This window comes from Gorilla gorilla, chromosome 6, assembly GCF_029281585.2.
Source record: "Gorilla gorilla gorilla isolate KB3781 chromosome 6, NHGRI_mGorGor1-v2.1_pri, whole genome shotgun sequence".
In the NCBI taxonomy this organism is placed as follows: domain Eukaryota; kingdom Metazoa; phylum Chordata; class Mammalia; order Primates; family Hominidae; genus Gorilla; species Gorilla gorilla.
This window is the reverse complement of record NC_073230.2, coordinates 161,572,407-161,585,697: the sequence shown is the minus strand read 5'-3', so window position 1 is coordinate 161,585,697 and position 13,291 is coordinate 161,572,407. Positions and strand designations below refer to the sequence as shown.

Here is a 13,291-nt window from a genome sequence, read left to right as displayed (position 1 = left end):
ATACTTCAACCTCTCTATTTCTGGAGCCCTCACTGATTCATCTTTCAGTTGGCTGGGTTATATCTGCAAGTAGATTTTTCAGTGAGGTTTATGAATGCCATTAATTCCTGAGCTTTTGCCCATTTGCAAATGTCTTATTATGCTGCATTTTAATGACATTTCAATCCAATCACATTGTCTTCCTTCTTGCCCTAACTCCCCTACTCTTGTTTTTTCCTTTTGAGCCAGAGTCTCACTTTGTCACCCAGGCTGGAGTGCAGTGGCACAGTCACAACTCACTGTAACCTTGAACTCTTAGATTCAAACCATCCTCCCACCTCTGCCTCCCAGGTTACTCACACTACAGGCACGCATCACCACACTTGGCTTTTTCTTTTGGGGGGCAGGGGGATAGAGACAGGGTCTTGCTATGTTCCCCAGGCTGGTCTCCAACTCCTGGGCTCAAGCAATCCTCCTGCCTTGGCCTCCCAAAGTGCTGGGATTACAGGCATTAGCCACTGTGCCCAGTCCCCCCGCCCCCCATTCTTAAGCATTGCTTCATCATCTTTTGGCACATTACACTGTTGAAAACCCCAAGACTAAGGTGATTTTATTTTTTCCATTATAGGTGGCCTGTTTGCTTTTTTCCTGCTTAAATATGTGTAGCATTCTTTTATCTTTCAGGGGTTTGTTTTGTTTTGTTTTGTTTTTGAGATGGAGTTTCACTCTCGTTGCCCAGGCTGAAGTGCAATGGCGTGATCTTGGCTCACCTCAACCTCTGCCTCCCAGGTTCAAGCGATTCTCCTGCCTCAGCTTCCCGAGTAGCTGGATTTACAGGCATGCACCACCATACCTGGCTAATTTTGTATTTTTAGTAGAGATGGGGTTTCTCCATGGTGGTCAGCTGGTCTGACCCCAGGTGATCTGCCCACCTCGGCTTCCCAAAGTGCTGGGATTACAGGCGTGAGCCACCGTGCCCGGCCTATCTTTCAGGTTTTATAAATTAACCAGGATATGCTTCCATTTTAATGACTCTGAATTTTTTCCAGTTCACAGTGAGTCCTTATATTAATATTATATGATCTTTCATTATATTCCAGGAAAACTTTGTCTTTTATTTATTAATGTTACATCTGTTCCACACACTCTGTTCTCTTCAGCAGGAACACCAGCTCTGACTACAGTAGATGCCTTCTGGACTCTTCTCCCACAGCTTCCATCTTCTCTCTAATCACCATGACCTCTTTGTTCTTTCCTACCGTGGTCTATGTAATTTCAGGAAGTTGATCCTCACATCAGTGATTTCAGAACCACTGGTACTACCTCATGTAACCTCCAACATGCTTTTAATTCCTGAAATGATTTTAGTTTTCTATTTCTTTCCTTATGGATGTCAGCTGACCTTCATGTCCTCCTTTTAGCTTTCTTTAATCTTTTAAAATTACTTCTTTGTTCTTTTGTTTTATTGAGCTCATGTTGTCTAAATTTAAGAGCAAAGTGGCTTTATCTAAAATTCCATTCTAGCCAGGCACAGTGGCTCACACCAGTAATCCCAGCACTTTGGGAGGCTGAGGCAGGCAGATCACCTGAAGTCAAGAGTTCAAGACCAGCCTGGCCAACATGGTGAAACCCCATCTCTACTAAAAATACAAAAATTAGCCACGCATGGTAGCAGGCACCTGTAATCCTAGCTACTCGGGAGGCTGAGGCAGGAGAATGGCTTGAACCCAGGAGGCAGAGGTTGCAGTAAGCCGAGATCAAGCCACTGCACTCCAGCCTGGGTGTCAGAGCGAAACTCTGTCTCAAAAAATGAAAAAAAAATAAAATTCCATTCTAATTACTGAAGTACTCTTTGCAAAGTATACTTTTTCACCTATTTTTGCTTGTTATGTTTCCTTATTTTCTGTGCATAGTCCCATGATGGGTCCTTTCTGCTTCACACTCAGCTTTGAATGGGTGCAGGTCTCCCTGGAACTGCTTGCTCAACAACAACTCTTCGCCATGCTTACAATGACACTGAATACAATGTCTTGAAATCTCTGTGTAGTCCTCTGGTTGCTTAGAAGAATTGGCTGAACAGTGAGCAATCAGAGCCTGAACTTGGGTACACTTTCCCACTAATTCTACTAAATCCTTTGTTCTGGGCGTATATCTAATTCCAAAGTTCATTGTGGAGGACAGGCGGGTTTAAGGGGAAATGCCTTATCTTAGATATTAGCAATTCCTGATCAGATATAAGCTGGTCATCCTCACAGATTTTCTCCTTTAGTCAAACAAAGTCAAAGAACATAATGACACCATTACTACATGATCCCTCTTTCAGCCCAGCATGCCCTGCTGTATTTTAGGATGGAAAGGAGCTGCTGCCAGAATATGCTTCTTTGGCAATGGTCTATTCATCCATCAGCTCCTAGCTCTGCTGTAACGACTGTGAGTAGTACCTTCAGAAACGTATGCTTAGACACCTGCAACCAGCCAGAGATGGGCGGGGATGCCACATCTCAGTATCCTCCTGCAAATGGATTCACACTTCACTGGAAATTTCATAAAATGTGACATGAATTTTAGCTGTTTTCTTCTCTATTTTTGGTTAGTTTTGTTCATTTTTAGGAGGTTCCAGGAAGTAGTGTTACATGAATGTATATTTATAGCACCATATGCCCAATAAACTATTAAAGAATCTTTTAGTATGAAAAGGATATAAGACATATGGTAAAATCAATGCTACAGAGAACTTTTCCTAAACGAAGCTTTTATGGCAGTTGTAAGGGAAAGAGTATAGTAATTTATGGCTCTGTCCTCTGTCAATACAAGTCCAATGCAACATGAAAAGAATGCACATAAAATATAATAAATTTGTTGACTACTAATAATTTTTATTAATTAGAAGTAAAAGGCTCTTTTTTTTTTTTTTTTTTTTTACAAATCAGATGCTGAAACGGAGAAAGGGAGAGGGGAAGAAGAGATGCAAGCTAATTTCATAATTACTCATAGTTGGGAGCCAACAGAAAACAGCCACAAATAAAAGGACTATATATAATGATAACAATTAGACAAAAATACAGTCTGCCCTAAAGTGCACCAAAAAAGATATTAATAAAATAAAATGGACTACATGGCAAAAGATTATGTTTAAATACATATATATGTAAATACTGCAAAACTGAGGCCAAATATATCAATCATATCAATACATATAAATATGCTTAAATCACCTATCTATGAGTATAAATGAGCTTAAGTCATCCAATAAAAGGCAACATTTTCATATTGACTAAAAAGCAAAACAATATTTTGGGTACAGACAATTCAGAAAGAATAATAAAAGGATGGACAAATATATATATATATCTATATCAGATAAACACAAGGAGAAGCAAGCAGGGATCACACATCTTGATATCTGACAAAGTAAAACTCGGCTGAGAAAACAATTAGAAGGCTACTTGATATGCTAAATCAACAACTCTAGTGAAGAGACAAGTTATTTCTATCTAGATAACCAATATGGCAGCAACAACTTTCATAAAGCAGAACCCACAGAAAATGCAAGGAGACCTTAATAGGTTACTTACAATAGGAGGCTTTAGTATGCCATTCTCAGTCCATGACAGACAAGGTACACACACACACAAAAATGTGAGCCCAGGTATGGTGGCTCACCCCTGTAATCCCAGCACTTTAGGAGGCAGAGGCGGGTGGATCACCTGAGGTCAGGAGTTCGAGACCAGCCTAGCCAACATGGAGAAACCCCGTCTCTACTAAATATACAAAAATTAGCCAGGCATGGTGGCGGGTGCCTATAATCCCAGCTCCTCGGGAGGCTGAGGCAAAGAACTGCCTGAACCCAGGAGGTGGAGGTTGCAGTGAGCCGACATCACGCCACTGCACTCCAGCCTGTACAACAGAGAGAGACTCGGTCTCAATTAAAAAAAAAAATTGGAAGCCCTAAATAACATAATTAATAAGGTAGTTCATATAGACACATTAAACTCAGAACTTATAAAGATTGTATCTCCTAGCCAGGCGCGGTGGCTCATGCCTGTAATCCCAGCACTTTGAGGGGCCAAGGTGGGTGGCTCACCTGAGGTCAGGGGTTCGAGACCAGCCTGGCCAACATGGTGGAACCCCGTCTCTACTAAATATAAAAAATTAGCTGGGCGTGATGGCGGGCGCCTGTAATTGCAGCTACTTGAGAGGCTGAGGCAGGAGAATTGCCCGAATCCAGGAGGTGGAGGTTGCAGTGAGCCGAGATCGCTCCATTGCTCTCCAGCCTGGGCAACAAGAGTGAAACTCTGACTCAAAAAAATGAATACAAAGAACATTCGCAAACCCTCTTAGACCACAATAAGTGAAAAAAAAAAAAAAAAAAAACAAACACCAGAACTATCCCACTAAAATCAGGAATAAAATAATAATGCCCACTAACTCCACTCTGATTTAAATTAACATTGCTTTGGAGGTAATGGCCTCTGCACTGTGTCAATAAAAAAGCAGTTAAGAGTCCCTAAAAATGGAAAGGAAGAGGTAAAACAATCTCTTTTGCCAATAACAGGTTTTGGTTTTTATTTTTGAGACAGCGTCTGGCTCTGTTGCCCAGGCTGGAGTACAGTGGCTCAATCTCAGCTCACTGCAACCTCCGCCTCCCAGGTTCAAACGAGTCTCCTGCCTCAACCTCCCATGTAGCTGGGATTACAGGCGTGTGCCACCACGCCCAGCTAATTTTTTTGTATTTTTAGAAGAGACAGGGTTTTGCCATGTTGGCCAAGCTGGTCTCAAATTCCTGGCCTCAAGTGATCTGCCTGCTTCGGCCTCCCAAAGTGCTTGCAATTACAGGTGTGAGCCACTGCGCCGGGCCCAATGACAAGTTTTTATATCTGAAAATCCCTAGGGATCAAGGGAAAAATTTATACAAATAATGTGAGCATTCTGTAAAGCAGCACGTTATAAAATGAGTAACTACCATGAAAAACCACCATGTAATCTAGGAATGAAAAAACTAACAATCTTCATATATTCAAGAAAAACAAGATAAAATGGAAGAGAAGGCACCATTTATGATAGCAAAAAAAAAATCAAATACATAGATATAAAGTTAACAAGAAATCTACCTGCAGAAACACCACAATATTTCTAAAAGACACAAAATAGACTTGAACTAACGGAGAGATAAACCATGTTCTTTGACGGGAAGACTCAGTATTATAAAGATGATGATGCTCATTAAATTAATTTTTAAGTTTAATAAAATCCCAATAAAAATGCCATCAGGCTTTCTCTCCCGGAACTAGAGAAACTGATTACAAAGATCACTTGGAGGAACAACAATAGAAAATACATGGGAAAGCCCTAAAAAAGAATTAGATGCGCAGGGGAAGCCGGCACTATTAGAAATGAAATCATTCTAAAGAGCCTAATTAAAACTGTGTGGTGCTGCTATTATGAACAGACCAATAGACTAACACAACACAATACAAAATCCAGAAAGAAACACAATTGCATAGACAAATGCAGCATATGATAAAGGCAGCATCTCCAGTCATTGGGTTTTTTCCATAAATTATGTTGAGATAAACAGGACAGCCATAGCCACACACACACAAAAGTGGATCCAACTGGGTCCATTCTTCATACCTTATCTCAGGATAAATTCCAAATGAATTAGAGATTTAAATGAAAAAAATGAAACCATTAAAAAAAAAAAAAAAAAAACCTACCAGCTGGGCACAGTGGCTCACATCTATAATCCCAGCACTTTGGGAGGCCGAGGCAGGTGGATCACCTGAGGTCAGGAGTTTGAGATCAGCCTGACCTATATGGTAAAACCCCCTTCTCTACTAAAAATACAAAAATTAGCCCGATGCGGTGGCATGCACCTGTAGTCCCAGCTACTCGGGAGGCTGCAGCAGGAGAATCGCTTGAACCCAGGAGGTGGAGGTTGCACTGAGTGGAGACTGTGCCACCACACTCTAGCATGGGCAACAGAGTGAGACTCTGTCTCAAAAAAACAGAAAAGAAAAAGAAGAAAAGAAACCACCATGGAATCTGGGAATGAAAAAAACCTTTCTTAACTATGACTCAAAATCTAGAAACAATAAAGAAAAGATGAATAAATCCGATTGCCTAAGGAAACAAACTTTGCATGGTAAAAGACAAATGATAAGCAGGGGAAATATATTTGCAACGTATATCATTAAGGGTTAATATTCCCCATGTGCAGAAGAAAGTTAATGGGCCTGAGACTGCTGTCTCTTAGAAAGTCCTGCTTGGAGGAATGGCCTTTAATTGGTATCTAGGATCTTGGAGTTCAGGCGTTCCCACCATTCCCTAAATGCTAAAAGTAGTTCACTGCTCCTAGAGTGGCAAACAACGTGGTTTATGCCAATGCCTTGCTTTCCTTCTGGGACTCTGGAATTCTGGCACGTGCTATGCACAGGGTGCCTGCATGACAAGTCCCCAGTGAAAACCTTGGGCCCTGAGTCTCTGAGGAGCTTCCCTGGTACGGAGCTTTGCACACGTGTTGTCACAGCCTGATGCTGGAGGAATTAACTGCATCCTGCACGGCTGCGGCTGCACTGGGTGAGGACTCGGGAAGCTTGCCCTGGTTTCCTCTAGGCTCCACCCCACATCTTTTCCCTTGGCTGTTTTTGCTTTGTACATTTTCACCGTAGTCCTGATTCCTCCTAGCAAATCACTGGAACTGGGAGTGGTCTGCAGAACCCCTGAACAGACCCTAATACATGAAGAGCTTCTAAAAATAAAGAAGCAAAAGACCAAAACCCCAGAGAAAAGTTAGAGAAATGAAGAGACAGAAAAAAATAAATGCGAAGATTATCATAATCATGAAAGTGGGTTGTTAAAATTTGAAGTTCAGCCTTCTCTCGTGCTCACAATCTCACCCACTCTTGCCCTTCCTTCTTCCGCCATGGGATGACACAGCACGCAGGGCCTCATTAGATGCAGCCTCCAGAACTGTGAGCCAAATAAACTTTTTTTTCTTTTTTTTGAGACGGAGTCTCGCTCTGTCGCCCAGGCTGGAGTGCAGTGGCGCGATCTCGGCTCACTGCAAGCTCCGCCTCCCGGGTTCACGCCATTCTCCTGCCTCAGCCTCCCGCGTAGCTGGGACTACAGGCGCCCGCCACCACGCCCGGCTAATTTTTTGTATTTTTTAGTAGAGACGGGGTTTCACTGTGTTAGCCAGGATGGTCTCGATCTCCTGACCTCGTGATCCGCCTGCCTCGGCCTCCCAAAGTTTTTTCTTTTTTTAAGGTGTGCACTTTTACTGAACTGGTCTCAAGTCAGTGTACAGGTATGCCCTGGCTGCCTCCACACTTCCACCCACTCCCAGGGAGAACAAAAGCCTTCATACATCTCAAGGTAGGGACAAAAATGGGGACCATGATGGCTGATTATTCAAAATAAAACAAAAAGTATTAAGGTGAAGATTTTTTTAAATGTTGCATTACATAAGTTACATGAAAGCAATCCTGTAACCTCCCCTTTGTGGACTCAGGAGAGAACTGGGCCATTCTCCTGAGAGAGAAGTGGGGTGGCTTTTGGGAGTGCAAGGGACTTCCTGTAACAATGCATCTCACAATATGTGGAACGACTATTTTAAAAAAAAAAAAAAAAAGCCAGGCGCAGTGGCTCATGCCTGTAATCTCAGCACTTTGGGAGGCCGACGCAGGCAGATCACCTGAGGTCAGGAGTTCAAGACCGGCCTGACCAACATGGAGAAACCCCATCTCTATTAAAAATACAAAATTAGCTGGGCATAGTGGCGCATGCCTGTAATCCCAGCTACTTGGGAGGCTGAGGCAGGAGAATCACTTGAACCCGGGAGGCGGAGGTTGTGGTGAGCCAAGATCGCGCCATTCTACTCCAGCCTGAACAATGAAAGCAAAACTCTGTCTCCGAAAAAAAAAAAAAAAAAACAGGGCCAGGGTAAGACCCAGTCTCAAAACAAAAATAAAAATAAATAAGTAAAATAAAGAACAATGTACAATCAAGGTCCTCGGCCACACTGTAGAACTTTGGGGGATGCTCACTCCAACTAACTGCTGTCACCTTCACCATTCTATTCTTTTCTTTATAAATTACCCGGTGTGTGGTATTCTGTTACAGCAACACAAAACAAAGACATTAAGATATCATTTATTCTAGGTTGGTAATTTTACAAATTGGAAATAGGCTCTATCGGTGAGTCTGTAAGACACAGGCATCCTCACACATTACTGGTGAGAATGCACACTAATGAGTGTAATTTGACACTGCCTAGCAAAAGTACATATGCATTTGCCCTTTGACCCAGAAATCCCATTTCTAAAAATCTAAGCCACAGATACTCAGGCAAAAAATACAAAAAGATATCCTTGCTTTATTTTTTTCTTTTTTTTTTTTTTGAGATGGAGTCTCGCTCTATTGCCAGGCTGGAGTGCAGTGGCGAGATCTCAGCTCACTGCAACCTCCGCCTCCTGGTTCAAGCGATTCTCCTGCCTCAGCCTCCTGAGTAGCTGGGACTACTAAAATTAGCCCACCAGTGTGCCCGGCTAATTTTTTTGTATTTCTTTTTTTTTTTAGTAGGGACGGGGTTTCACCATGTTAGCCAGGATGGTCTTGATCTCCTGACCTCGTGATCCACCTCCTCGGCCTCCCAAAGTGCTGGGACTACAGCTGGCCAGAATGCTCAAAAAATGAAGACACGTCTAAAGAACATGGAAGGCCAGGTGCAGTGCCTCACACCTGTAATCCCAACACCTTGGGAGGCAGAGGTGGGCAGATCACCTGAGGTTAGGAGTTCAAGACCAGCCTGGCCAACATGACAAAACCCCATCTCTACTAAAAATACAAAAAAACAGCCACGCGTGGTGGTGTACACCTATAATCCCAGCTACTCAGGAGGCTGGGGCAGGAGAATAGCTTGAACCCGGGAGGCAGAGGTTGTAGTGAGCTGAAGTCACACCACTGCACTTCACCCTGGGCAACACAGCAAGACTCCGTCTCAAAAAATAAATAAATAAAGAACATGGGAGTCAGCCTGAATGAGCTTCACTTGGCAAAATCTGGGACAATTTAAGCAATAGATAATAACCCACTGACAACAATGAGGACAGCATAATGGATTATCATTCTTTGAACAGAACGACAACTCATACAGACAATAAACAAATGAGGCCTATGGATAAGTTCTCCCTTAAAATAAAATGTTAACTAATAAATGGAGACAGAATAATAGAGTTCAAAAATCACCATTTTGCAACCATCACCATAATTAGTAATTCAGGCAAGAATCACCAATGGGCCAGGCACAGTGGCTCACGCCTGTAATCACAGCACTTTGGGAGGCCAAGGCGGGTGGATTGCTTGAGATCAGGATTCAAGACCAGCTTGGGCAACATGATGAAATCCCGTCTCTACTAAAAATACAAAAAGTTAGCCGGGCATGGTGGCTCATGCCTGTAATCCCAGCTACCCATGAGGCTGAAGCAGGAGAATTCCTTGAACCTGGGAGACAGAGGTTGCAGTGAGCAGAGATTGTGCCACTGCACTCCAGCCTAGGAAACAGAACAAGATTCTGTCAAAAAAAAAAAAAAAACAAGAGTCACCAATGGATACTTAAACTAATGGGTGAAAGTTGAAGAACAGAGTACTTACATAAAATATTTCCCCACAAATGACTTTTTTTTTTTTTTTTTTTGAGACAGAGTCTCGCTCTGTCACCAGGCTGGAGTGCAGTGGCCCGATCTCGGCTCACTGCAACCTCCGCCTCTTGGGTTCAAGCGATTCTCCTGAGCAGCCCCCAAAGCAGCTGGGACTACAGGCACGCACCACCACACCCAGCTAATTTTTGTATTTTTAGTAGAGACGGGGTTTCACCATGTTGGCCAGGTTGGTCTCGAACTCCTGCCCTCAGGTGATCCGCCCGCCTCAGCCTCCCAAAGTGCTGGGATTACAGGCATGAGCCACCGTGCCCAGCCAAACGACTTATTAATTACAAAGAAAAATAGTAACTGAACAGTGAAGAAACCTCGTGGACATCACCCTCTCCAAATGATCCAAGTGAACTTCATCAAGAGTGAGGCGAGTCCCTATCTTAAGCCTTTCGATGGGATGCACTAAGAAGGATCAACAGGACTTCTGTGGTAGTCCTGACAAATATGCATATCCTGTATCTATCACAGAGAAACACTAGGTAACAACTGGCTGTCAAAAATGCCAACATCTTGAAAGACAAAAAAAGGTTAAGAAATTATTCCAGATTAAATTAGACTTAGAAGACATGACATCCACCAGATGCAATGTATGCCGCTGATGGGGAGGTCTTTCATGGGTGACATTCCATAAAAGACATGAATCCGTACTGTATATAGGATACTACTGTATGTATGTTAAATTTTCTGATTTTGATGATTGGAATGTGATTCTAGAAGGGAAAATGTGTCCTCAGAAAGTACGCATTCAAGTATTTTGATATAAAAGGATATGATCTCTGCAACTTACTCTCAAACAGTGCAGGAAAGTAATAATAATATGTACGGACATACAGAGAGTGACAAAGCAAATGTTAACAGTTGGTAAAACTGGAAGAAGAGTATACAGTAGTTTTTTGTTCTCTTCCAGCTTTCAGTAGATTTGAAATTATTTCAAAGTAAGTTGAAAAATGCAAAAGACTTCATTTAAAAAGTTTGGCTCAGAGAAGTGAGACCGGAGTTGTGAAATATTCTCTGAAAACTATGCAGCCTAGTCATCCCTTTAAATAGATGAAGCTTTATTTTTGGACTCAGCAGATCCCTTTGTCCATATTATCCTGGCCTCCAGCACATCACTGCTTACTCAGTTAGTCTCAGGGTTTACCTGAGGAGAATTCAAGGATACTGGGATGAAATTTATTTGTAAAAAATACTGTTTATCACAATGTCCAATAAATCATTAGTGCCCACTATGTATAGCTCAATGTTTTTACAATTTAGTACTACAAAAAAAGGCTTTTTTCACCCAAGAAACAGGTATTTCTCTTGATTTCTGATGACAGGAATTACATAACCATGACTCTTATGATGTTGTCAGACAGGAAGACTAAGGTCGAATGTGCAGACCAACTTCAGCAGCCACTGGGCTAAAGCTCAGGGTGACTTCCTAGGTCCGTTCTTCTCCTTTGGCTTGGTTATTTTTATCTGAATTTTACCACTTTTTGTCCTATTTTGAGGCAAAACTAAATCCAAAAATCATTTTGGCTCTCTGGGAAATGTAAGAACTACTGATGTGCTCAAGTTGGTAAATTCGGGCTCTTTCAGGCTCCTTCCGGCCATACACTGGATATGGGGAATTCATATGGAGATTCCCTGCCACCGTTTCTAAGTCTTGACACCAACTTCTGAAACATGACTTTGAGCCACAAAACAATGATCTATAGAAGTTGAATCTCCAAGTTAGCCAAGTTACATTAATCACTTACCTCAAAAGGTCAAAACTGAGCACGACATTTTAGGTATTTATAGCAAGAAAGATGAGTAAGGTCCACGACTTACTAATCTTAAAGGTATGACAACTCTGTGAGCATTATTTTATTGCTACTACCAAGAATTCCTTTATATTTTAATAGTTCTGCAAGACTAAAACTACAAAGCAAAAATCTCACATGCAAATGTGGAAATGAAAAATACTTTCACCCACTGGTTTCACTCTTGACACAACCAGACCTGAGGGGACAGGAGGTGAACCCACTGGGGGAGGGCATGAGTTAAGGGTGTCAATAATTGAGGGAGGGGAGTTGTAGTATCAACAACGCTGATTTTGGCTTGTGTTTTAGGTAGAAAAGCAAGTTCTAAAATAAAGAGCTACAAAGCTTGATATGTCGTGTATTTCAAAAAGAATTCACACAAACAAAGAGGATTTTTCCAGTCCACAACCACTTCTGGTCGCTTCAGCAGCAAAAGGATGGAACTAACAGTAGGAGATGGACTGTAGCAAACTAAAGAAGGCACCCCCACAAGGTTGTCAAGGAAACCAAACCAAGTGCATTTTTCTATAGAAAAGAATCAAGGGTAAGGTGAACATGCCATGTTACATTTTGTGGCAAAAATGATTAAAATCCCTTCTTGAAAAAAATCGATGACACCAAATTTACTTCCAGGCTATTTTACTAAGCACTACACCCATAACGCAGGCAGGCAAGCTTGTATTCCCAAACTACCAGCTACATGGATTCAGCAATCACCTTACTACAACCAGCTAACTTGGCCACCGATACTTCAGGGCATTTCCTAAGATCTCTCTTTAATAGCTTAACGGCAACGAAAGAAGTTGTCACACTCAAAAAGTTAAAAACAAAAACCTCTACCACAATTCCACAAACATGCTCTCCCAAATTTAGGGTGTTTTTCAAAATGGAGTCTTTTTAAACACATCATTTTTCAGCGAAAAGGCAAATCTATGCAAACCAAAGCGACAGCTTGGCCTGAGTGTGCCATTTCATACTGGAAAAGCGCAGGGAGGGCAGTAAAAATGGTATCAAGTTGGGAGATCGATGCTATTCTCTCCACAAGTAGGTGGTAAAGAATCCTCAGCCAGGAGGAATGACACGCACACGCGGGGACAAAACGAGGGCCAGTGCTGAGAACGCTGGAAGGCAGGGACACCGTTCACTAGGAGATGAGTGACGTTAAAGGATCTGCAGTGATCTGTGCCTCACGCTGGCGAATATTCCTAGGAGGGGAGATCCCGCGCTCCCGGTGTCCCTCAGGGTGTCCACCCCGGCGACGGCCGGAGCCGGGCTGCGGGTCCAGAGGCCCGGCCACGTGGGCGGGGGAGGCGAGGAGCGCCGGGCTCGCTCAGAGTGGGCACCGCGTCCCTACCCTCCTTGCTTTTCCTCTTGTGGCCCTTCCCGGCGGGGAAGAGGGGGTTTTACGACGTCAAGGCAAGGCTTGGAGGGAAGCGGCGGCCGGCGCCCCACCTGCCCAGGTGATCGCGGGGCTCAAGCCCGGGGCGACGGACGCAGCTCGACCTCAGGGCGAGGTGGACGCCAGGGGCCGGGAGCGGGGCCGCGGAGGAGCGGGGGTGGGCGCCGAGCTACTCTTACCCGGTGCCACAGTCCACCACGCAGGGAGGCAGGGAGCCTGCCATGCTCGGGACGCGCGGCGCTCGGCCCCGCCGGCCGCCCGAGAGCGCCCCGTCGCTGTCCGCTCCGCCGCCCGCTATCCCCGCGCGCCGCGTCTCCCGCGAACCGCCGCAGCGCCGCTGCCGGGAGCCCGGATGCTCGGCGGCCGACACGTGACGTCACTCCCCGGTCGGCCAATCAGAACGCGCGCACGCC

General features: G+C 43.7%; 1 protein-coding gene across 4 annotated transcripts in view; it reads right to left on the bottom strand.

Moving 5' to 3' along the window:
• ACTR3B (actin related protein 3B) overlaps nucleotides 1–13,242 on the bottom strand; it is a 107,096-nt gene extending 93,854 nt beyond the window's left edge. For 2 of the 4 annotated variants that reach the window (XR_010134787.1, XM_055392484.2), the window contains exon 1: nucleotides 13,058–13,226. Coding sequence is in view for 2 of the 4 variants with exons in the window: in XM_055392484.2 (XP_055248459.1) it covers nucleotides 13,058–13,101 (44 nt within the window). In the remaining 2 variants the exon portion in view is untranslated. Of the gene's footprint in view, nucleotides 1–13,057 lie in introns of all 4 variants that reach the window. The other 2 variants (XM_055392482.2, XM_055392486.2) reach the window with 2 other exon arrangements.
• Nucleotides 13,243–13,291: the final 49 nt, after the last annotated feature.